The sequence below is a fragment of the Tachyglossus aculeatus genome, chromosome 4 (assembly GCF_015852505.1).
Source record: "Tachyglossus aculeatus isolate mTacAcu1 chromosome 4, mTacAcu1.pri, whole genome shotgun sequence".
Taxonomy (NCBI): domain Eukaryota; kingdom Metazoa; phylum Chordata; class Mammalia; order Monotremata; family Tachyglossidae; genus Tachyglossus; species Tachyglossus aculeatus.
The window spans coordinates 2,634,703-2,660,232 of NC_052069.1; the positions used below are offsets into that span (position 1 = coordinate 2,634,703).

The window sequence follows — 25,530 nt, forward strand, 5'->3', positions numbered from 1 at the left end:
CATTCATTCAATCAATCAATCAATCGTATTTATCGAGCACTTATTGTGTGCAGAGCACTGTACTAACCGCTTGGGAAGTCCAAGTTGGTAACATATAGAGACGGTCCCCACCCAGTAGCGGGCTCACCGTCTAGAAGGGGGAGACTTGCCCAAAGTCACACGGCTGACAAGTGGCGGAGCGGGATTTGATTTCTAGACCGTGAGCCCACTGTTGGGGAGGGACTGTCCCTATATGTTGCCAACTTGGACTTCCCAAGCGCTTAGTACAGTGCTCTGCATCATCACCATCATCATCATCAATCGTATTTATTGAGCGCTTACTATGTGCAGAGCACTGTACTAAGCGCTTGGGAAGTACAAATTGGCAACATGTAGAGACAGTCCCTACCCAACATCATCATCATCATCATCATCAATCGTATTTATTGAGCGCTTACTATGTGCAGAGCACTGTACTAAGCGCTTGGGAAGTCCAAGTTGGCAACATATAGAGACAGTCCCTACCCAACAGTGGGCTCACAGTCTAAAAGGGGGAGACAGAGAACAAAACCAAACACACTAACAAAATAAAATAAATAGGATAGATATGTACAAGTAAAATAAATAAATAAATAGAGTAATAAATATGTACAGACATATATACATATATACAGGTGCTGTGGGGAAGGGAAGGAGGTAAGATGAGGGGCATGGAGAGGGGGACGAGGGGGAGCGGAGGGAAGGGGCTCAGTGTGGGAAGGCCTCCTGGAGGAGGTGAGCTCTCAGCAGGGCGTTGAAGGGAGGAAGAGAGCGAGCTTGGCGGATGGGCAGAGGGATTGGAAGCATTCCAGGCCCGGGGGATGACGTGGGCCACAGTAAGCGCTCAATGAATACGATTGATTGATTGATTGGAACCCAAAGTCCGTGCTCTTTCCACTGAGGCACGCTGCTTCTCTTATGTGGACCAAAGCGGTGTGGGGCTGGGATGGGGGGATGAATAAAGGGGGCGAGTCAGGGCAACGCAGAAGGGAGTGGGAGAAGAGGCGAAAATGTGTATTTGTTCTCCGGTTGCATGTTGGGAAAAATCAAAGCACGCACTTGCAGTCCACCAAAAACCGAGCCAAATTTTCAACGTTCACCTAAATACCGTAACTTCTGATGGTGGTCACTTCTGCCCAGAGATTGCCCCCGCAAAGTCAACTTACCCCAAGATCATCTAGTGAACGTGCGACGCTCAATCTCTTGGATCTGCCAAAGGATCGCTGAGCTGCGTTACACTGGGCAGGCTGGCAGAAACCCATCCCGGACCCGAATTTGTCCACCTTTTTATTGTCCTTGGCACGAGCTGACAGTCTCGGCTCGGGGAGACAGACGTTGCGAGAAATAAATAAATGACAGAGGTGGACCTAAGTGGTGGGGGGCTGGGAGGGGGCGATGAATAAGGGGAGCAAGTCAGGGAGACGCCGAAGGGAGCGGTGGGAGAAGAGGAAAAGTGGGTCTTAATCAGGGAAGGCCTCTTGGAGGAGATGGGCCTTCAGTGTAAGGCTTTCAATCAATCAATCAATCAATCAATCGTATTTATTGAGCACTTACTGTGTGCAGAGCACTGTACTAAGCACTTGGGAAGTCCAAGTTGGCAGCATATAGAGACGGTCCCTACCCAACAGCAGGCTCACAGTCTAGAAGGGGGAGACAGAGAACAAAACAAAACATACTAACAAAATAAAATAAATAGAATAGATATGTACAAGTAAGATAAATAAATAAATAGAGTAATAAATATGTACAAACATATATACATATGCTGTGGGGAAGAGAAGGAGGTAAACTGGTGGGGATGGAGAGGGGGAGGAGATTTGTTGACTGGCAGATTTGAGGAGGGAGGGCGTTCCAGGACAGCGGTAGGACGAGGGCATTCATTCATTCATTCGATCGTATTTATTGAGTGCTGACTTTGTGCAGAGCACTGTACTAAGCGCTTGAGGGCAGGAGGTCGATGGCATGATCAAGGTAAAGTGAGAAGCGTGCCATCGGAGGAGCCAAGTGTGCGCGCTGGGTTACAGTAGGAGAGTAGCGAGGCGAGGGAGGAGGGGGTGAGGCGATTGAGTACTCTGAGCCCCATGGGGACAGCTGGTCTTCATTCAATCATATTTATGGAGCGCTTACTGTGTGCGGAGCACTGTACTAAGCTCTTGGGAAGTACAGGTCGGCTACAGCTGTGTGACTTTGGGCAGGTCACTTAACTTCACTTAATTTCTCTTTGCCTCAGTTACCTCAACTGTAAAATGGGGATTAAGCTTGTGAGCCCACATGGGACAAACTGATCACCTTGTATCCTCCCCAGCACTTAGAACAGTGCCTTGCACATAGTAAGCGCTTAACAAATACCAAAATTATTATTATTATATAGAGACAGTCCCTACCCAACAATGGGCTCACATCTACAAGGGGGAGACAGACAACAAAACAAAACATGTAGACGGGTGTCAAAACCGTCAGAATAAATAGAATTATAGCTGTATGCACATCGTTAGCAAAAGGAATAGAGTAGTAAATGTGTACAAGTAAAATAAATCTGTACAAATATAGACAAGTGCTGTGGGGAGGGGAAGGAGGTAGGGCAGGGGAGGAGGAGAGGAAAAAGGGGGCTCAGTCTGGGAAGGCCTCCTGGAGGAGGTGAACTCTCAGTAGGGCTTTGAAGGGAGGAAGAGAGCTAGTTTGGATGTGAAGAGGGAGGCCATTCCAGGCTAGGGGAAGGACGTGGACCGGGGATTGACGGCGGGACAGGCGAGAACGAGGCCCGGTGAGGAGGTTAGTGGCGGCAGGGGAGCGGAGGGTGCGGGCTGGGCTGGAGAAGGACAGAAGGGAGGGGAGGGAGGAGGGGGCAAGGGGATGGACAGCCTGGAAGCCCAGGGTGAGGAGTTTTTGCTTGATTCGAAGGTTGATAGGCAACCACTGGAGATTTTCAAGGAGGGGAGTGACATGCCCAGGGCGTTTCTGTACAAAGAGAATGTGAATGTAGAAAGAGAGCGTTTCTGTGAGCCCCACGTGGGACAACTTGATCCCATTGTATCCCCCCAGCGCTTAGAACAGTGTTTTGCACATAGTAAGCGCTTAACAAATGCCGTTATTATTATTATTATTATTATTATTATTATTATTATTATTATTAAGAGAATCCAGGCAGCAGAGTGAAGTGGGGAGAGACAGGAGGATGGGAGATCAGAGAGGAGGCTGATGCTGTCATCCAGTCACGATAGGATGAGAGATTGAACCAGCAAGGTAGCGGTCTGGATGGGTGCGCTCAACTCGTATCCACCCCAGCTCTTAGAACAGTGTTTAACACTTAGTAAGTGCTCAACAGATACCAAACATGTTGTTATGGGTGTCCTGCAGGTTGGTGTATATATATATACCTGTATATATGTATATATGTTTGTACATATTTATTACTCTATTTTACTTGTACATATCTATTCTATTTATTTTATTTTGTTAGTATGTTTGGTTTTGTTCTCTGTCTCCCCCTTTTAGACTGTGAGCCCACTGTTGGGTAGGGACTGTCTCTATATGTTGCCAACTTGTACTTCCCAAGTGCTTAGTCCAGTGCTCTGCACACAATAAGCGCTCAATAAAGGCGATTGATTGATTGATTGATTGGTGCCTGGTTTCAGGGCTTGCCAGAAGGCCCCCTGAACTCCTGGTATCTTTCTCAGAGCCATGACTCGCCTCTAAGGAACACACTCCATTCTGGTGAAGCAGCGGGGTCTTGGAGTCGGAAGGTCACGGGTTCCAATCCCGGCTCCGCCACTTGTCTGCTGTGTGGCCTGGGGCAAGTCACTTCACTTCTCTAGGCCTCCGTGACCTCTGTAAAATGGCGATGGAGACTGTGAGCCCCACGGGGGACGGGGATTGTGTCCAACCTGATTTGCTTCAGCGCTTAGTACAGTGCCGGGAACATAAGTGAGAAGCAGCGTGGCTGAGTGGAAAGAGCCCGGGCTTTGGAGTCAGAGGTCATGGGTTCAAATCCCGGCTCCGCCAGTTGTCAGCTCTGTGACTTTGGGCAAGTCACTTAACCTCTCTGTGCCTCAGTTACCTCATCTGTAAAAATGGGGATTAAGACTGTGAGCCCTTCATGGGACAACCTGATAACCTTGTAACCTCCCCAGTGCTTAGAACAGTGCTTTGCACATAGTAAGCGCTTAATAAATGCCATCATCATCATTATTATTATAAGTGCTCAACAAATACCATCATTATTTTTACTGGAAAGGACACAGGGCTGGGAGTCAGAGGCCCTGAGTTCTAATCCCAGCTCCGCCACTTGTCTGCTCCGTGTCCTGGGGCAAATCTCTGAACTGCCCTGGGCCTCAGTTCCCTCATCTGCAGAATGGGGATTCAAGACCTGTTCTCCCTCGTACAGAGGTGGTGAGCTCCATCTTGTATATACCTTGGCGCTTCATACAGTGCTTGGCACATAGTAACGCTTTACAGATACCACAGTTATTATCAGTCCGATGTGTTTTTATTCGTGTGGCAGTTTGGGGAAGGTTCTTCGGGCAATGGCCTTGTGGTTTCAGTGCCGTGGGTGAAGAAGCGGTCATGGAGAAACGGTCACACGTGTCCGTGTAGTGTGGGGCACTGGGAATTCTCTAGGGCACTTTTTCCTGAGTAGTAGTAAGTGTCATATTTAAGTACTTACTATGTGCCAAGCACTGTGATGGCTATACCAGCGTGGCTCAGCGGAAAGGGCACGGGCTTTGGAGTCAGAGGTCATGGGTTCAAATCCCGGCTCCGCCACTTGTCAGCTGGGTGACTTTGGGCAAGTCACTTCACTTCTCTGGACCTCAGTTACCTCAGCTGGAAAATGGGCATGAAGACCGTGAGCCCCCTGTGGGACAACCTGATCATCTTGTAACCTCCCCAGCGCATAGAACAGAGCTTTGCACATAGTAAGCGCTTAATAAATGCCATCATTATTATTATTATTATTATATAAGGTAATCAGATCAGACTCAGTCCCTTTCCCACATGGGGCTCACAGTCTAAGGAGGAGGGAGAATGGATATTTTTTTAATGGTCTTTTATATGCCAAGTGTTGTACTAAGCGCTGGGGTAGATAGAAGATAAGTTGATAGATAGATAGATAGATAGAAGGTAGATAGAAGATAACAAGTACAAGTTGTGTTGCCAACTTGTACTTCCCAAGTGCTTAGTACAGTGCTCTGCACACAGTAAGCACTTAATAAATGCGATTGATGATAATAGGGTGGGACAGAGTCCCTGTCTCACATGGGGCACACAGTCTTCATCCCTTTTTTACAACTGAGGTAACTAAGGAACAGAGATGTGAAGTGACTTGCCCAAGGTCAGAGAGCAGACGAGTGGCAGAGCAGGGAGTAGAACCCAGGTCTTTCAGACTCCCAAGCCCGTGCTTTAGCCATTGGGCCACCGGGCCTCGCCGCTTCCCCGTGTCGATCCACGCATCTACTTGCCTTGATTCCTGCTTCAGCCGCACGCACCCAGCAGAACTGTTCCGGAGTCCAGAATTCATCCAGTCGTCTTTATTGAGCGCGCACTGTGTGCAGAGCACTGTCCAGCACAATCACCACAGGGCTCCCCCGCCATTCCCCGGTATTCTCGTTCCCGGGAGACGGCTCCCTCCCAAACCTTGCCCTCTGTCTGACTTTCCCATCCCTGTTGACGGCACTACCATCCTTCCCGTCTCACAAAGCCCACAACCTTGGTGTCATCCTCGACTCCGCTCTCTCATTCACCCCTCACATCCGAGCCGTCACCAAAATGTGCCGGTCTCAGCTCCGCAACATTGCCAAGCTCCGCGCTTTCCTCTCCATCCAAACTGCTACCCTGCTAATTCAAGCTCTCATCCTATCCCGTCTGGACTACTGCATCAGCCTTCTCTCTGATCTCCCATCCTCGTGTCTCTCTCCACTTCAATCCATACTTCATGCTGCTGCCCGGATTGTCTTTGTCCAGAAACACTCTGGGCATGTTACTCCCCTCCTCAAAAATCTCCAGTGGCTACCAATCAATCTGCGCATCAGGCAGAGACTCCTCACCCTGGGCTTCAAGGCTGTCCATCCCCTCGCCCCCTCCTCCCTCCCCTCCCTTCTGTCCTTCTCCATCCCAGCCCGCACCCTCCGCTCCTCCGCCGCTAATCTCCTCCCCGTACCTCGTTCTCGCCTGTCCCGCCATCGACCCCCGGCCCACATCATCCCCCGGGCCTGGAATGCCCTCCCTCTGCCCATCCGCCAAGCTAGCTCTCTTCCTCCCTTCAAGGCCCTACTGAGAGCTCACCTCCTCCAGGAGGCCTTCCCACACTGAGCCCCTTCCTTCCTCTCCCCCTCGTCCCCCTCTCCATCCCCCGCATCTTACCTCCTTCCCTTCCCCACAGCACCTGTATATATGTTTGTACATATTTATTACTCTATTTATTTTACTTGTACATATCTATTCTATTTATTTTATTTTGTTAGTATGTTTGGTTTTGTTCTCTGTCTCCCCCTTTTAGACTGTGAGCCCACTGTTGGGTAGGGACTGTCTCTATATGTTGCCAATTTGTACTTCCCAAGCGCTTAGTACGGTGCTCTGCACACAGTAAGCGCTCAATAAATACGATTGATGACGATGATGACGGCTGGCCCCTCTCCGGCCGCCTTCCGGGTCCTCGGTGACTTCCCGCGTCCTCTTCCCGCAGGAGGACACCGAGAGGACCCAGATCAACGTCCTCGCGGTCCAAGCCATCACCTCGTTGGTCCTGAGCGCGATGACCATCCCCGTGGCCGGCAACCCAGCCGTGAGCTGCTTGGAACAGCAGCCGCGGAACAAAGCCCTGAAAGCTCTGGACACCAGGTATCGCCCCGTCTCCCCCCACCCCCCCCGCCTCCTTCCCCTCGTAGTTTCCCGCCACGTCCCGTTGGGATCGGGAAGCCGAGCGGTCTGGGGGGTAAGGAGCACTCTGGCGACTGTAGTCATCGTCTTTACGAAGCGTTTCCTGCGTGCGAGGCACTTGTCCGAACGCTGGGATAGGGTATGCAGGGGGGCGATTAGACCCAGACCCTGCCCCTCCGTGAATACAGGTGGGGACGAGACCCACCGGGAACGGTGAGACAATAAAACATTCAAACGGCAGAAGGGACGAGGACGGATTACAGATTCAGACATCACCAAGTGCCAACAGCAGTAGGGAGGTGGGGTTAGGCGAGCAGAACTTCAGACCCCTCGTGATCCAGAGTCCGTGACGTCCCCGTGGCCACCGCGGCGGTTGCCATTAGCCATCAGCCTTCCCTCGGTTGTGCGAGGCCTCTTCGGGGGGCTGTTCCCTTTCCAGCCCTCGCTGAAAGGTGCAGGAGAAAGGGCCAAAGGGATTGGGGGGATGCCGCGATGATGGGGGGCAAAGAGTTCGTAGTACGTGTCAAATAATCACGTTTCGGTACCTCCACTGCATGCGGGCATTCGCTTTCGAAAGACATCGTGTAAACTCGAGAGGTTTTCCGTAAGGAAGTCTTTAGTAAAGCCGTCTCCATGAATGGGGCCGTTTGCTTTCGAAAGACGTCATGGAACCCTGAGAGGTTTCGTGGCTGAGTCTTGGGGAGTTGGGAGGGACGTCCTTTTAGCGTTTCCAGAAGGTCACTAGAGAGGAAACCCCGTTGTAACCGGGCTCCGTTTGGATCTTTTAGATTTGGGAGGAAGTTGAGTACAATCCGAGGGATCGTGGAACAAGAAATCCAAGCCATGGTTTCCCAGAGAGACAATATCGCCACCCACCACGTGTACCAGGCCTGGGACCCCGTGCCGTCCCTGTCCCCCGCTTTCACAGGTACCCCTGCGGGACGCACCTCGACGGCTGCCTGTATGTGTCGAGCTGTATTCTGTGTGTGCACTTGGGTGTGCTTGCACACACGTGTGAGTACATTATATGTGTCTGTATGTATGTGTATTGTATGTCTATATAATAATAATAATAATAATAATGTTGGTATTTGTTAAGCGCTTACTATGTGCAAAGCACTGTTCTAAGCGCTTGGGGGGATACAAAGTGACCAGGTTGTCCCACGTGGGGCTCACAGTCTTAATCCCCATTTTACAGACGAGGTAACTGAGGCTCAGAGAAGTTAAGTGACTTGCCCAAGGTCACACAGCAGACATGTGGCGAAGTCGGGATACGAACCCGTGACCTCTGACTCCAAAGCCCGTGCTCTTTCCACTGAGCCACGCTGCTTCTCTATATATGTATTGGAAGATGAATACATCTGTAAAGATGTACTGGAGAGGCAGCATGGCACAGTGGATAGAGCCCCAGCCCGGGAGTCGGAAGGTGGTGAGTTCATTCATTCATTCAGTCGTATTTATTGAGCGCTTACTGTGTGCAGAGCACTGTACTAAGCGCTTGGGAAGTACAAGTCAGCAACATATAGAGACGGTCCCTACCCAACAACGGGCTCGCAGTCTAGAAGGGGGAGACAGATGACAAAACAAAAAACGTGTGGACAGGTGTCAAGTCATCAGAGTAAATAGAAGTAAAGCTAGACGCACATCATTAACAAAATAAATAGAATAGTCAATATGTACAAGTAAAATAAATGGAGTAATAAATCTGTCCAAACATTTATGCAGGTGCTGTGGGGAGGGAGAGGAGGTAGGGCCAGGGGGATGGGGAGGAGGAGAGGAAAAGATCCCGGCTCTGCCACTTGTCTGCTGTGTGACCTTGGACAAGTCATTTGACTTCTCTGGGCCTCAGTTCCCTCATCTGGGAAATGGAGATTAAGACTGTGAGCTCCGTGTGGGACAGGGACTGTGTCCAGCCCAGTTATCTTGTATAATAATAATATGGTATCTGTTAAGCACTTACTATGTGCCAAGCACAGTTCTAAGCACTGGGATAGATACAGGGTCATCAGGTTGTCCCACACGGGACTCACAGTCTTAATCCCCATTTTGCAGATGAGGAAACTGAGGCACAGAGAAGTGGTGTGACTGGCCCAAAGTCACCCAGCTGACAAGTGGCGGAGACGGGATTTGAACCCACGACCTCTGACTCCCAAGCCCGGGCTCTTTCCACTGAGCCACTCTGCTTCTCAAGTGCTTAGAACAGGGCCTGGCGAAGAGTAAACACTTAGTAAATACCATAAATTATTTATTTAGATAGATTCATTCATTCATTCAATTGTATTTATTGAGTGCTTACTGTGTGCAGAGCACTCTAATACTAAGTGCTTGGGAAGTACAAGTTGGCAACATATAGAGACAGTCCCTACCCAACAGTGGGCTCACTCTATATATAGGTAGAGATCTAAAATTATATATTGATCTCAATCAGTCAATCAATCAATCGTATTTATTGAGCGCTTAACTGTGTGCAGAGCACTGTACTAAGCTCTTGGGAAGTACAAGTTGGCAACATACAGAGACGGTCCGTACCCAACAGTGGGCTCACTCTATATATAGGCAGAGATCTCAAATTGTATATTGATCTCAAGCTATAGATATCAAATTTCAAATTACCAATCCTCTTCGCCCACTGTAATCTGTAAAATCCTAAGGGTATCTCTCAAGTGTATTGTATATTGCGCTCTCCCAAGGTAGTCTGCTCTGAATGTCCGATGAAGAACATCTCAGTTTGGGTTAAATACTGAAAAAGAAATTTTCTCTTTGCCAGAAAAACCTCGGCAGGATCTGTAGAACCCCTTTTTCTATGTCCTTATCCCTCAGAGAGAAGAACCAGTCAGTGAGCAGTAACTGGGTGCCAATCAATCAATCAGTCGTATTTATTGAGCGCTTACTGTGTGCAGAACACTGTACTAAGCACTTGGGAAGTACAAGTTGGCAACATGTAGAGACAGTCCCTACCCAACAGTGGGCTCACAGTCTAAAAGACTGTGATAATAATAATAATAGCGATTATTATTCATCATCATCATCAATCGTATTTATTGAGCACTTACTATGTGCAGAGCACTGTACTAAGCGCTTGGGAAGTACAAATTGGCAACATATAGAGACAGTCCCTACCCAACAGTGGGCTCACAGTCTAAAAGACTGATAATAATAGTAATAATAGCGATTATTATTATTATTATTATTATTATTATTATTATTATTATTATTATTGTGGTATTTCCTAAGTGCTTACTATGTGCCAGGCACCGTACTAAGTGCTGGGATGGATGCAAGCAAATTGTGTTGGGGACAGTCCCTGTCCCAGATGGGGCTCACAGTCTCAATCCCCATGCCACAGATGAGGTAACTGAGGTACAGGGAAGTGAAGTGACTTATCCAGGGTCACACAGCAGACAAGTGGCAGAGCCAAGCCCGTGCCATGCTGCTTCTCTGTACTAAGCGCTCGGGAGAGTCCGGTTGGTCTGGGAGGATTTGAAGACCGAGAGTCTTCGTGCAGGAATTCCTGCTCATACCTGCCAATCCGGTTCCCTCTTGGGCAGTGGTTGCCACGGAAGACACTTCCGCAGGTGTAGACAGGATGAGCAACAATCTCCGAAACTTCTGGGGTTCTGTGAAAACAGAACTGCCTCGTAACGGGGCACCAGATCCCTGAATCATTGGCATTTATTGAGCACTTACTGTGTGCAGAACACTGTACTAAGCACTCGGAAGAATGCAGGACGATAAAAGATGGAGAGGAAAGAGCGTGTTCTAGAAATGTGTAGGAAGAACGGTCAAGATTTGATGACAGATCGAATATGCAGACTGTAGGAGATGAGTTGAGTATAATGCCTCCACTGATATGGGGTTGTGAGATACAGTGGTCTGCACACAGTAAGTGCTCAATAAATACGAGCCATGTATATATGTTTGTACATATTTTTTACTCTATTTATTTTACTTGTACATATCTATTCTACTTATTTTATTTTGTTAATATGTTTGGTTTTGTTCTCTGTCTCCCCCTTCTAGACTGTGAGCCCACTGTTGGGTAGGGACTGTCTTTATGTCGCTAACTTATACTTCCCAAGTGCTTAGTACGGTGCTCTGCACACAGTAAGCGCTCAATAAATATGATTGATTGATTGATTGAATGAAATGGGGAGGAGGGTGGGGCTGTCTTCAGGGATGGGGAAAATCTGGGGGAGGACAGGGTTTGGGTGAAAAGATGAGGAGCTCCGTTTTGGACTTGTGAGATTTGAGTTCATACATTCAATCATATTTATTGAGGGCTTACTGTGTGCAGAGCACTGCACTAAGAGCTTGGGAAGTACAAGTCGGCAACATTTAGAGACGGTCCCTACCCAACAACGGGCTCCCAGTCTAGAAGCGGGAGACAGACAGCAAAGCAAAACATGTGGACAGGTGTCATAAATCGTCAGAACAAATAGAATTAAAGCTATATGTACATCATTAACAAAAGAAATAGTAAATATGTACAAGTAAAATAGAGTAATAAATCTGTACAGATATATATACAGGTGCTGAGGGGAGGGGAAGGAGGTTGGGCGGGGGGGATGGGGAGGGGGAGAGGAAAAAGGGGGCTCAGTCTGGGAAGACCTCCTGGAGGAGGTGGGCTCTCAGTAGGGGAGGAGGTGAGTTGTCAGCGGGACATCGAGGCAGATATGTCCTGAAGGCAGAGGGGAATGCAAGGCTGTAGAGAAGGAGAGCGATCAGGGACAGAGAGGTGGATTTGGGAATCATCTGCGTAGAGATGGTTGTTGAAGCCTGGGGAGCAAATGAGCTCTCCGTGAGAATGGGCGTAGGTGGAGACTAGAAGGGAACCCAAAATTGATCCTTGAGAGACACCCCCCCCCCCCCCCCCAACAGTTAGGGGCTGGGAGGTAGAGGAGGAGCCCGAAAAAGAGACTGAGAACTTGTCAGCTGTGTGACTTTGGGTAAGTCACTTCACTTCTCTATGCCTCAGTTACCTCATCTGTAAAATGGGGATTTAAGACTGCGAGCCCCCCGAGGGACAACCTGATCACCTTGTTTCCCCCCCCCCCCCCCCCAGCGCTTGGAACAGTGCTTGGCACATAGCGCTTAACAAATACCATCATTATTATGACCGTAGAGAGGGTGGTTTTCATGGAGTGAAGGCGGCAGAAGGAGGGAATCGGAGGAGAGGGAGTGGAGGCAGTGGGTATAAACATCTAAAAATATGGACTGTTTCACGCAGTTTTAGTTGTTCATTCATTCACTTGTATTTATTGAGCGCTTACTGTGTGCAGAGCACTGTACTAAGCGCTTGGGAAGTCCAAGTTGGCAACATATAGAGACGGTCCCTACCCAACAGCGGGCTCACAGTCTAGAAGGGGGAGATAGACCACAAAACAAAACATATTCATATTAACAAAATAAAATAAATAGAATAAATATGTACAAGTAAAATAAATAAGTAGAGTAATAAATATGTACAAATATATATACATATATACAGGTGCTGTGGGGAGGGGAAGGAGGTAAGGTGGGGGGGAAAGGGAGAGGAAGGAGGGAGCTCAGTCTGGGAGCTGGAGTATGCTCAGAATAAAGGAAAAAATGTCCCACCGAGACATAGAGTTGTCCATTGATTCTGAGGTAACATCGCAGTTGCATTCAACTTCAGGTTCCTGAGGCGTGTGTTTAACCAGATATTTTTTCTTAGGGGCCCTGATCAGCCACGAAAAACTCCTCCTGCAGATCAACCCGGAGCGAGAAATCGGAAACATGAGCTATAAGCTCGGACAGGTTCGTTCCCCTTCCCCCTTCCGGGCCACGATTTGCCCGGGGCCGGCGTCCGAGCCATGTGTGTGCGCGTGTTTGCCCCCCTCCCGCCCCCAGGAAAGGCGCCCCTTAGTTTGGGGGGGGCCCGTGTCCCTGGCCCGCAATGAGACGCTTGAACGCGACGTGGCCGGAATGTTTCCTCCAGGAGAGCCGACCTGCTCCGGTGGCTCCTCTCTGGGATTGTCGGGAAACCCCCCGTTGCCCCTTGGCCATGGCTTTTGTGGATTGGGGGGCTGGGGAAGGAGCAGAGGAGTCCCCCAAAAAATGAGGAGGCAGAGGATTCAGCAAAGTGCTAGGAAATCCAGGTGGGGAGCTGGAGCTCGATAAATACGATTGAATGAATGAATGAATCCCCCCGCCCTACCTCCTGCCCCTGCCCACAGCACCTGTATATATATTTTTATATATATATATATGTGTATATATATACATGTGAGCCCACTGTTGCGTAGGGACTGTCTCTATATGTTGCCAACTTGTACTTCCCAAGCGCTTAGTACAGTGCTCTGCACACAGTAAGCGCTCAATAAATACGATTGATGATGATGATGATGATGATGGATTTCTCTCCCCTCGCCCTCTCCTCCCCATTCCCTCCCCATCTCCTCCTCCCTTCCCCTCCCCGTCCCCTCCCATTCCTTCCTCTCCTCCACCACCCCCTCGCCTTCCTCCTCTTGCAGAGGATTTTTGTCCTGGAGCCAGCATGAATACAGAGAGGCCCAGCCCGGCCAGGGTCAATCAATCAATCCAGTCAATCGTATTTATTATACGATTCAATCAGTCATATTTATTTCTAGACTGTGAGCCCGTTGTTGGGTAGGGACCATCTCTATATGTTGCCGACTTGTACTTCCCAAACGCCTAGTCCAGTGCTCTGCACACAGTAAGCACTCAATAATCAATCAATTGTATTTATTGAGCGCTTACCATGTGCAGAGCACCGTACTAAGCGCTTAACTATATGCGCTTAGTATATTCAATATTCAACATATTCAATAAATATGATTGAATGAATGAATGAATATTGAGCCTACTGTGTGCAGAGCACTGTACTAAGCGCTTGGGAAGTACAAGTCGGCAACATATAGAGACGGTCCCTACCCAACCATGGGCTCACAGTCTAGAAGGGGGAGACGGACAACAAAACAAAACATGTAGACAGGTGTCAAAATCGTCAGAAAAAATAGAACTACAGCCATATGCACATCATCAGCAAAGTAAATAGAATAGGAAATATGTACAAGTAAAATAAATGGATTAATAAATCTGTACAAACATATATACAGGGGCTGTGGCGGGGGAGAAGAAGGTAGGGCGGGGTGGGTGGGGAGGAGGAGAGGAAAAAGGGGGCTCAGTGTGGGAAGGACTCCTGGAGGAGGTGAGCTCTCAGTAGGGCTTTGAAGGGAGGAAGAGAGCTAGCTTGGCGGATGTGTGGAGGGAGGGAATTCCAGGCCAGGGGAAGGACGTGGGCCGGGAGTCGACGGTGGGACGGGAGAGAACGAGGCCCAATGAGGAGGTGAGCGGCGGCAGAGGAGCGGAGGGTGTGGGCTGGGATGGAGAAGGAGAGAAAGGAGGGGAGGTAGAAGGGGGCGAGGGGATGGACAGCCTTGAAGCCGAGAGTGAGGAGTTTTTGCTTGATTTCGTGGTTGACCGGCAGCCACTGGACATTTTTGGGGAGGGGAGTAACATGCCCACATTGTTTCAGGCCTCCGTCCTGCTGGGCAGTCTCCCGCTCAGGGCTGGGCCCCCCCTTCACCCGCCCAGTGGGTTTTTTTTCATGGGGTCCCGAGCTCAAGGCAGACTCGACAGTGGCGCCTTCCAAGGTGCCTCCCCTCCTTGCCCCGGTTTCCAACCGTGTCCTCCAAATCCAGCGGGTCCACTTTGCCACAGGCCCCTCCCTGCCCCCGGAATTGATAAGGGAGGGCCGGCTCTTCGTCCGACTGATTATTTTTGCCATTTCAGGTGTCCATCCACTCCATCTGGCTGGGCAACAACATCACCCCCCTGCGAGAGGAAGAGTGGGACGAAGACGAAGAGGACGAGGGCGACCCCCCGCTTCCCTCGTCGCCCCCCAACTCTCCTCTCAATTCCAGGTCTCGGGCGGTTTCGGGCAGGGCGGACGGCGGGAAGCGGGGTCCCGGGAGAAGCGCTCAGGCTCGGGACGTCCCCGTCCCCTCCCGATTCTCTCCCTCCTCAGGAAGCATCGGGCCGGAGTGGACATACATTCGTGCTCTCAGTTTCTCCTGGAGTTGTACAGTCAGTGGATACTGCCCTCGAATCCCAACAAGCGGACTCCCGTCATCCTGATCAGTGAGGTGGTGCGATCGGTAAGTCCGCGGAAACGTCCCGGGAGCGCGAGGCTCGGCCGAAAACGGGCCGGAAGGGACGGCCTTGCTCCCGAAATGAAGCGTCAGTCAATCGTCGGACGCTTACCATGTGCGGAGCGCTGTACTGAGCGATAGGGAGAGTCCGGTAGAGTGGAGTTGGCAGGCACGTTCTCTGTCCACAACAAGCTTACAGTCTAGAGGGGGAAACAGACATTAATAATAGAAATCTTGGACTTCCCAGGCGCTTAGTACAGTGCTCTGCACCCAGTAAGCGCTCAATAAATGCGATTGAATGAGTGAATGAATGAATGAATGAATGAAATAAAGAAACGAAAGCTATGGCCATAAGCGCTGCGGAGGGAGGGGTGAAATAAGGGAGCAAGTGCAAGGGGGAAACTTGTCCGCCACTTAATAATAATAATGATGGCATTTATTAAGCGCTTACTATGTGCAAAGCACTGTTCTAAGCGCTGGGGAGGCTACAAGGTGATCAGGTTGTCCCACGGGGGGGCTCACAGTCTTAATCCCCATTTTCCAGATGAGGGAACTGAGGCCCAGAGAAGTGAAGTGACTTGTCCAAAGTCACTCAGCTGACAGTTGGAGGAGACAGGATTTGAACCCATGACCTGAGACTCCAAAGCCCGGGCTCTTTCCACTGAGCCACGCTGCTGTCTGCTGTGTGACCTTGGGGAAGCCACTTCACTGCTCTGGGCCTCAGTTACCTCATCTGGAAAATGGGGATTAAAAATTGAGCCCCGCGTGGGACAATCTGATTACCTTGTGTCTACCCCAGTGCTTAGAATGGCGCTTGGTGCGTAGTAAGCGCTTAACAGATACCATAATAATTAATAATAATTAACTACTGACAATCCACTTGTAATAATAATAATGGCATTTGTTAAGTGCTTACTATGTGCAGAGCATCATCATCAATCGTATTTATTGAGCACTTACTGTGTGCAGAGCACTGTACTAAGCGCTTGGGAAGTACAAATTGGCAACATATAGAGACAGTCCCTACCCAACAGTGGGCTCACAGTCTAAAAGCACTAAGAGCACTGTTCTAAGCGCTGGGGGGGAATACAAGGTGATCAAGTTGTCCCACAGGGGGCTCACAGTCTTAATCCCCATTTTCCAGATGAGGGAACTGAGGCTCAGAGAAGTGAAGTGACTTGCCCAAGGTCACACAGCAGACATGTGGCGGAGCCGGGATTTGAACCCGTGACCCCTGACTCCAAAGCCCGTGCTCTTTTTTGGAGGCCTTCCCAGACTGAGCCCCTTCCCTCCTCTCCCCCTCGTCCCCCTCTCCATCCCCCCATCTTACCTCCCTCCCTTCCCCACAGCACCTGTATATATGTATATATGGTTGTACATATTTATTACTCTATTTATTTATTTATTTATTTATTTTACTTGTACATTTCTATCCTATTTATTTTATTTTGTTGGTATGTTTGGTTCTGTTCTCTGTCTCCCCCTTTTAGACTGTGAGCCCACTGTTGGGTAGGGACTGTCTCTATGTGTTGCCAATTTGTACTTCCCAAGTGCTTAGTACAGTGCTCTGCACATAGTAAGCGCTCAATAAATACGATTGATTGATTGATTGATTGATTGATTGATTTCCACTGAGCCACGCTGCTTGTAACCACTATGGTATTTGCTAAGCACTTACCACGTGCCAAGCACTGTACTAAGCGCTAGGGTGGATATAAGATCACCAGGCCTCAAAAGGGGCTCACAGTCCCAGTAGGAGGGAGGACAGGCATTGAATTCCCATTTTGCGGATGAGGAAACTGAGGCACAGAGAACTCAGGTGACATGCCCAAGGTCACTGCAAGTACATGGCAGAGACTGGATTAGAACTCTGAGCCTCTGACTCCCAAACCCGAGGTCTTTCCACTAAGCCTCGTTGCTTCCCACGCGTCCAAGGAGAAAATATTCATCCCTCATTGAGCGTTTTTCTCGACTTTTCCAGCTCCCAGGCAGGAGTTTCATTCATTCAGTCGTATTTGTTGAGCGCGTACCGTGTGCAGAGCGCTGTACTAAACGCTTGGAAAGTACAGTTCGGCAGTAAAGAGAGACAGTCCCTGCCCACACCGGGCTGACAGTCTAGAAGAGGGGAGGCAGACGTCAAAGCAAGTAACAAGTTTTTTAACAAGCAAAAAACCAAGTATTTATCAATATAAATGAATAGAAGAGCCCGGGCTTTGGAGTCAGAGGTCATGGGTTCAAACCCTGGCTTCGCCAATTCTCAGCTGTGTGACTTTGGGCAAGTCACTTAACTTCTCTGGGCCTCAGTGACCTCATCTGTAAAATGGGGATTAAGACCCTGAGCTCCCCGTGGGACAACCTGATCACCTTGTAACCTCCCCAGCGCTTAGAACGGTGCTTTGCACATAGTAAGCGCTTAATAAATGCCATCATTATTATTATTATATTATTTTCTTCCACACTGAGCCCCCCTTCTCCTCTGATCCCCCTTCCCCTCATTCATTCAATTATATTTATTGAGCACTTACTGTGTGCAGAGCACTGTACTAAGTGCTTCCCCTTTCCCCCACTTCCTCCCTCAACTCTGCCCCCGCAACGCCACCCCACAGCCCTAGGGTATACAGGTACATCTCTATAATTCTAATTATTGGTATTAATCACGTGTATAGATCCGCCTGGCTACTTGTTTTGTTATCTGTCTCCTCCTTCTAATAATAACAATAATAATAATAATGGTCTTTGTTAAGCGCTTACTATGTGCCAAGCTCTGTTCCAAGCGCTGGAGGGAGATACAAGATAATCACATTGTCCCACGTGGGGCTCACAGTCTTAATCCCCATGTTATAGATGAGATAACTGAGGCCCAGAGAAGTGAAGTGGCTTGCCCAAAGTCCCACGGCTGACGTGGCGGGCCCAGGATTAGAACCCATGACCTCTTCATTCATTCATTCAATTGTATTTATTGAGCACTTACTGTGTGCAGAGCGCCGTACTAAGCGCTTGGGAAGTACAAGTTGGCAACATCTAGAGACGGTCCCTACCCAACAGCGGGCTCACAGTCTAGAAGGGGGAGACAGACAACAAAAGAAAACATATTAACAAAATAAAATAAATAGAATAAATATGTACAAATAAAATAAATAAATAAATAGAGTAATAGTAATAATGACCTCTGACTCCCAAGCCCGGTGCTTCTAGTTTGGGAGCCCGTTGTTGGATAGGAATTGTCTCTGTCGTTCCCCCTCCTTCCCCTGTCCATCCCCCCCACCTTACCTCCTTCCCTTCCCCAGAGCACCTGTATATATGTATATATGTTTGTATGTATTTATTACTCTATTTATCAATCATTCAATCAATTATATTGAGCGCTTACTGTGTGCAGAGCACTGTACTAAGCGCTTGGGAAGTACAAGTTGGCAACATAGAGAGACGGTCCCTACCCAACAGTGGGCTCACTGTCACAGTGGGCTCAGCATTTATTTTACTTGTACATATCTCCATCACCCCCCCCCCGGCCTTACCTCCTTCCCTTCCCCACAGCACCTGTATATATGTATATATGTTTGTACATATTTATTACTCTATTTATTTTACCTGTACATATCTATTCTAGTTATTTTATTTTGTTAGTATGTTTGGTTTTGTTCTCTGTCTCCCCCTTCTAGACTGTGAGCCCGCTGTTGGGTAGGGACCGTCTCTATATGTTGCCAACTTGGACTTCCCAAGGGCTTAGTCCAGTGCTCTGCACACAGTAAGCGCTCAATAAATATGATTGATTGATTATCTATTCTATTTATTTTATTTTACTTAATATGTTTTGTTTTGTCCTCTGACTCCCCCTTCTAGACTGTGAGCCCGCTGTTGGGTAGGGACCGTCTCTATCTGTTGCCAACTTGGACTTCCCAAGTGCTTAGTACAGTGCTCTGCACACAGTAAGCGCTCAATAAATATGATTGATTGATTATCTATTCTATTTATTTTATTTTACTTAATATGTTTTGTTTTGTCCTCTGACTCCCCCTTCTAGACTGTGAGCCCGCTGTTGGGTAGGGACCGTCTCTATCTGTTGCCAACTTGGACTTCCCAAGTGCTTAGTACAGTGCTCTGCACCTAGTAAGCGCTCAATAAATACGATTGATGATTGATTGATTAGTACAGTGCTCTGCACCCAGTAAGCGCTCAATAAATGTGGTTGATTGATTGATTGATTAGTACAGTGCTCTGCACCCAGTAAGCGCTCAATAAATACGGTTGATCGATTGATTGATTAGTACAGTGCTCTGCACCCAGTAAGCGCTCAATAAATACGATTGATGATCGATTGATTGTCGTTGAATTGGACTTCCCAAGCGCTTATTACAGTGCTCTGCACATAGCAAGTGCTCCGTAATTACGATTGAATGAATGAACGAGTGATGCCCCTTTTAGACTGTGAGCCCACTGTTGGGTAGGGACTGCCTCTATATGTTGCCAATTTGTACTTCCCAAGCGCTTAGTACAGTGCTCTGCACATAGTAAGCGCTCAATCAATACGATTGATGATGATGATGATGACGCGGGCTTAGCCGTTCACCCGAGTCTCGTCCGTCTCTGCTTTCCTTCCCCTCCGCCGCCTCCCCGTCCAGCTTCTGGTCGTCTCGGACCTGTTCACCGAGAGGAATCAGTTTGAAATGATGTACGCCACGCTGACGGAGCTGCGGCGGGTCCACCCTGCCGAAGATGAAATCCTCGCTCAGTATATAGTCCCGGCCATCTGCAAGGCGGCGGCGGTCCTTGGAATGGTAAGAAGGGGAGAGGCGGGACGGGATGGGACGGGACGGGACGGGGGGACCCCCTTGTCGTGGATGGACGCCCAGTCGAGAAGCGGCGGGGCTCAGTGGCTAGAGCCCGGGCTTGAATATCAGAGGTCGTGAGCCCGCTGTTGGGCAGGGACCATCTCTATATGTTGCCAGCTTGGACTTCCCAAGCGCTTAGCACAGTGCTCTGCACACAGGAAGCGCTCAATAAATACGATTGACTGAATGAATGAATATATGTTGCCAATTTGGACTTCCCAAGCGCTTAGTACAGTGCTCTGCACACAGTAAGCGCTCGGTAAATACGATTGATTGAATGAATGGATATATGTTGTCAATTTGGACTTCCCAAGCGCTTAGTACAGTGCTCTGCACACAGTAAGCGCTCAATAAATACGATGGACTGACTGATTGAATGAATATATGTTGCCAACTTGGACTTCCCAAGCACTTAGTACTGTGTTCTGCACACAGTAAGCGCTCAGTAAATACGATTGAATGAATGAGTGAAAGAATGAATATATGTTGCCAACTTGGACTTCCCGAGCGCTTAGTTCAGTGCTCTGCACACAGTAAGCGCTCAATAGGTACGATTGAATGAATGAATGAATGAATGAATATATGTTGCCAACTTGGACTTCCCAAGCGCTTAGTACAGTGCTCTGCACACAGTAAGCACTCAGTAAATACGATTGAATGAATGAATGAATATTTGTTGCCAACTTGGAGTTCCCAAGCACTTAGTACAGTGCTCTGCACACAGTAAGCACTCAATAAATACGATTGATGATAATAAATACGATTAATGATAATAAATACGATTGAATGAGTGAATGAATATATGTTGCCAACTTGGACTTCCCAAGCGCTTAGTACAGTGCTCTGCACACAGTAAGCGCTCAATAAATGCAATTGAATAAATGAATGAATATATGTTGCCAACTTGTACTTCCCAAGCGCTTAGTACAGAGCTCTGCATACAGTAATGGCTCAATAAATATGATTGAATGAATGAATGAATATATGTTGCCAACTTGTACTTCCCAAGCGCTTAGTACAGAGCTCTGCACACAGTAATGGCTCAATAAATATGATTGAATGAATGAATGAATATATGTTGCCAACTTGTACTTCCCAAGCGCTTAGTACAGTGCTCTGCACACAGTAAACAGTAAAATAAAGCAACGTGGCTCAGTGGAAAGAGCCTGGGCTTTGGAGTCAGAGGTCATGGGTTCTAATTCCGGCTCCGCCACATGTCAGCTGTGTGGCTTTGGCCAAGTCACTTGACTTCTCTGGGCCTCAGTTACTTCATCTGTAAAATGGGGATGAAGACTGTGAGCCCCCCGTGGGACAACCTGATCACCTTGTCTCCCCCCCAGCGCTTAGAACAGTGCTTTGCACATAGTAAGCGCTTAACAAATGCCATCATCATCATGACCACTGACTCCAAAGCCCGTGCTCTTTCCACTGAGCCACGCTGCTTCTCCAAACAAGTGGCAGAGCCAGGATTAGAACCCAGGTCTTTCTCACTCCCGGGCCTGGCTCTATCCACTTGGCCACACTGCTCCCCCCCCATTTGTCCGCTGTGTGACCCTGGGCCAGTCACTTCACTTCTCGGGGCCTCGGCTTCCTCATCTGTAAAATGGGGGTGAAGACTGTGAGCCCCACGTGGGACAGGGACTGTCCCAAGCGCTTAGTACAGTGCTCTGCACATAGTAAGCATAGTAAGCGCTTAGTACAGTGCTCTGCACATAGTAAGCGCTCAATAAATACGATTGATGATGACTAGCTGGCTCAGTGGAAAGAGCCCGGGCGTAGGACTAGGGCATTCATTCATTCATTCATTCGATGGTATTTATTGAGCGCCGACTGTGTGCAGAGCACTGTACTAAGCGCTTGAGGGCAGGAGGTCGATGGCATGATCGAGGTAAAGTGAGAAGCTTACCATCGGAGGAGCCAAGTGTGCGCGCTGGGTTACAGTGGGAGAGTAGCGAGGCGATTGAGTACTCTGAGCCCCATGGGGACAGCTGGTCTCCATTCATTCAATCGTATTTATTGAGCGCTTACCGTGTGCGGAGCACTGTACTAAGCGCTTGGGAAGTACAGGTCGGCAACAGCTGTGTGACTTTGGGGCAAGTCACTTCGCTTAACGTCTCTTTGCCTCAGTTACCTCAACTGTAAAATGGGAAGCGGCGTGGCTCGGTGGGAAGAGCCCGGGCTTTGGACTCCGAGGTCATGGGTTCGAATCCCGGCTCTGCCAATTGGCAGCCGTGTGACTTTGGGCAAGTCACTTCACTTCTCTGGGCCTCAGTTCCCTTATCTGGAAAATGGGGATGAAGACTGTGAACCCCCCGTGGGACAACCTCATCCCCTTGTAACCTCCCCAGCGCTTAGAACAGTGCTTTGCACATAGTAAGCACTTAATAAATGCCATCAACATCATTATTAGTATTCTCTGGGCCTCAGTTCCCTCATCTGGAAAATGGCGATGAAGACTGTGAGCCCCGCGTGGGACAACCTGATCCCCTTGTATCCCCCCCCAGCGCTTAGAACAGTGCTTTGCACATAGTAAGCGCTCCATAAATACGAATGAATGAATGAATTAAGATTGTGAGCCCCACATGGGACAAACCGATCACCTTGTATCCTCCCCAGCGCTTAGAACAGTGTCTTGCACATAGTAAGCGCTTAACAAATACCAAAATTATTATTATCATTATTTGGAGTCAGAGGTCAGGGGTTTGAATTCCGACTCCGCCACGTGTGTGCTGTGTGACCTTGGGTAAGTCACTTCACTTCTCTGATCCTCAGTGACCTCATCTGCGAAATGGGGATTAAGACTGTGAGCCCCACGTGGAACAGGGACTGCCTCCAACCTAACTAGCTGGCCCAGTGGAAAGAGCCCGGGCGTAGGACGAGGGCGTTCATTCATTCATTCATTCGATCGTATTTATTGAGCGCTGACTGTGTGCAGAGCACTGTACTAAGCGCTTGAGGGCAGGAGGTCGATGGCATGATCGAGGTAAAGTGAGAAGCTTGCCATCGGAGGAGCCAAGTGTGCGCGCTGGGTTACAGTCGGAGAGTAGCGAGGCGAGGGAGGAGGGGGCGAGACGATTGAGTACTCTGAGCCCCATGGGGACAGCTGGTCTTCATTCATTCAGTCGTATTTATTGAGCGCTTACCGTGTGCGGAGCACTGTACTAAGCGCTTGGGAAGTATAGGTCGGCAACAGCTGTGTAACTTGGGGCAAGTCACTTAACTTCTCTTTGCCTCAGTTACCTCAACTGTAAAATGGGAAGCGGTGTGGCTCAGTGGGAAGAGCCCGGGCTTTGGACTCCAAGGTCATGGGTTCGAATCCCGGCTCTGCCAATTGGCAGCCGTGTGACTTTGGGCGAGTCACTTCACTTCCCTGGGCCTCAGTTCCCTCATCTGGAAAATGGGGATGAAGACTGTGAACCCCCCATGGGACAACCTGATCACCTTGTAACCTCCCCAGCGCTTAGAACAGTGCTTTGCACATAGTAAGCACTTAATAAATGCCATCAACATCATTATTAGTATTCTCTGGGCCTCAGTTACCTCATCTGGAAAATGGGGATGAAGACTGTGAGCCCCACGTGGAACAACCTGATCCCCTTGTATCCCCCCAGCGCTTAGAACAGTGCTTTGCACGTAGTAAGCGCTCAATAAATACGAATGAATGAATGAATGAATGAATTAAGATTGTGAGCCCCACATGGGACAAACCGATCACCTTGTATCCTCCCCAGCGCTTAGAACAGTGCCTTGCACATAGTAAGCGCTTAACAAATACCAAAATTATTATTATTATTATTTGGAGTCAGAGGTCATGGGTTTGAATTCCGACTCCGCCACGTGTGTGCTGTGTGACCTTGGGCAAGTCACTTCACTTCTCTGAGCCTCAGTGCCCTCATCTGTAAAATGGGGATTAAGACTATGAACCCCCCGTGGAACAGGGACTGCATCCAACCTGACTAGCTGGCTCAGTGGAAAGAGCCCGGGCTCTGGAGTCAGAGGTCATGGGTTCGAATCCCGACTCCGCCACATGTGTGCTATGTGACCTTGGGCCAGTCACTTCACTTCTCTGAGCCTCAGTGCCCTCATCTGTAAAATGGGGATTAAGACTGTGAACCCCCCCTGGAACAGGGACTGTGAGTCCAACCTGACTACCTGGCTCAGTGGAAAGAGCCCGGGCTCTGGAGTCAGAGGTCATGGGTTCGAATCCCGACTCCGCCACATGTGTGCTGTGTAACCTTGGGCCAGTCACTTCACTTCTCTGAGCCTCAGTGACCTCATCTGTAAAATGGGGGTGAAGACTGTGAACCCCACGTGGAACAGGGACTGCTTCCAACCTGACTAGCTGGCTCAGTGGAAAGAGCCCGGGCTTTGGAGTCGGAGGTCATGGGTTCGAATCCCAACTCCACCACATGTCTGCTGTGTGACCTTGGGCAAGTCACTTAACTTCTCTGAGCCTCAGTTACGTCATCTGTAAAATGGGGATTAAGACTGTGAGCCCCACGTGGGACAACTTGATCACCCTGTATCCCCCCCAGCACTTAGAACAGTGCTCCGCACATAGTAAGCGCTTAACAAATGCCCTCATTATTACTATCTACCTCAGAGCTTAGTACGGATTCTGGCACCTAGTAAGCTCCTAACGAATGCTTTAAAAAGAAAAAGAAAAGAAAAAAAATCCATGGAAAGACTGTGGCTTTTCTTCTGTGAGAACATTTTTATCCTCCAAGTGTCCACCCTCTGGCTCTTTCCTGGACCATCTCTTAAGGAGGGAAGGGGGCCCCTCTTTTCTCCGTGGGAGATTTCGGCTGCAAAACTTCACATAATTGAAATTGTGGGTCCCGAAACCCCGAGGCCGTAGCTGCGGAGTCCGTAAATCAAAGAAATAAGGAGACATGGATGGGAATAACGCAGGAAGATCCTCTCTGAATAAACCCCCCCCGGAGCGAATGATTTGGGAAGGGGCCGGCGGTCCGCGGGAGGGGGACGTCTGTCTGCAGAACCGATCCCTCTCATTCATTCAGTCATATTTAGTGAGCGCTTACTGTGTGCAGAGCACTGTACTAAGCGCTCGGGAAGTCCAAGTTGGCAACATCTAGAAACGGTCCCTACCCACCAGCGGGCTCACAGGCTAGAAGGGGGAGACAGGCAACAACAAAAAACATATTAACAAAATAAAATAGAATAGTAACTATGCACAAGTAAAATAGAGTATTAAATCTGTACAGAAAGCTTCGTCCCTCGGACCCCGCCACGGTAATAATAATAATAATAATGGTATTTGTTAATCAATCAATCAATCAATTGTATTTATTGAGCGCTTACTATGTGCAGAGCACTGTACTAAGCGCTTGGGAAGTACAAATTGGCAACATCTAGAGACGGTCCCTACCCAACAGCGGGCTCCCAGTCTAGAAGGGGGAGACAGACAACAAAACAAAACATATTAACAAAATAAAATAGAATAGTAAATGTGTACAAGTAAAATAGAGTATTAAATTTGTACAGAAAGCTTCATCCCTCGGACCCCGCCGCGGTAATAATAATAATGATATTTGTTAATCAATCAATCGTATTTATTGAGCGCTTACTGTGTGCAGAGCACTGTACTAAGCGCTTGGGAAGTACAAGTTGGCAACAGATAGAGACGGTCTCTACCCAACAGTGGGCTCACAGTC

General features: G+C 48.8%; 1 protein-coding gene across 1 annotated transcript in view; it reads left to right on the plus strand.

Moving 5' to 3' along the window:
* Nucleotides 1-25,530, plus strand: part of HTT (huntingtin) — a 378,122-nt gene that overhangs the window by 300,473 nt on the left and 52,119 nt on the right. Inside the window, exons 55-60 of the mRNA XM_038744544.1 lie at nucleotides 6,698-6,852; nucleotides 7,680-7,819; nucleotides 12,584-12,666; nucleotides 14,665-14,795; nucleotides 14,900-15,029; nucleotides 19,646-19,801. Of these exons, the coding sequence (XP_038600472.1) occupies nucleotides 6,698-6,852; nucleotides 7,680-7,819; nucleotides 12,584-12,666; nucleotides 14,665-14,795; nucleotides 14,900-15,029; nucleotides 19,646-19,801 (795 nt within the window). The remainder of the gene's footprint in view (nucleotides 1-6,697; nucleotides 6,853-7,679; nucleotides 7,820-12,583; nucleotides 12,667-14,664; nucleotides 14,796-14,899; nucleotides 15,030-19,645; nucleotides 19,802-25,530) is intronic.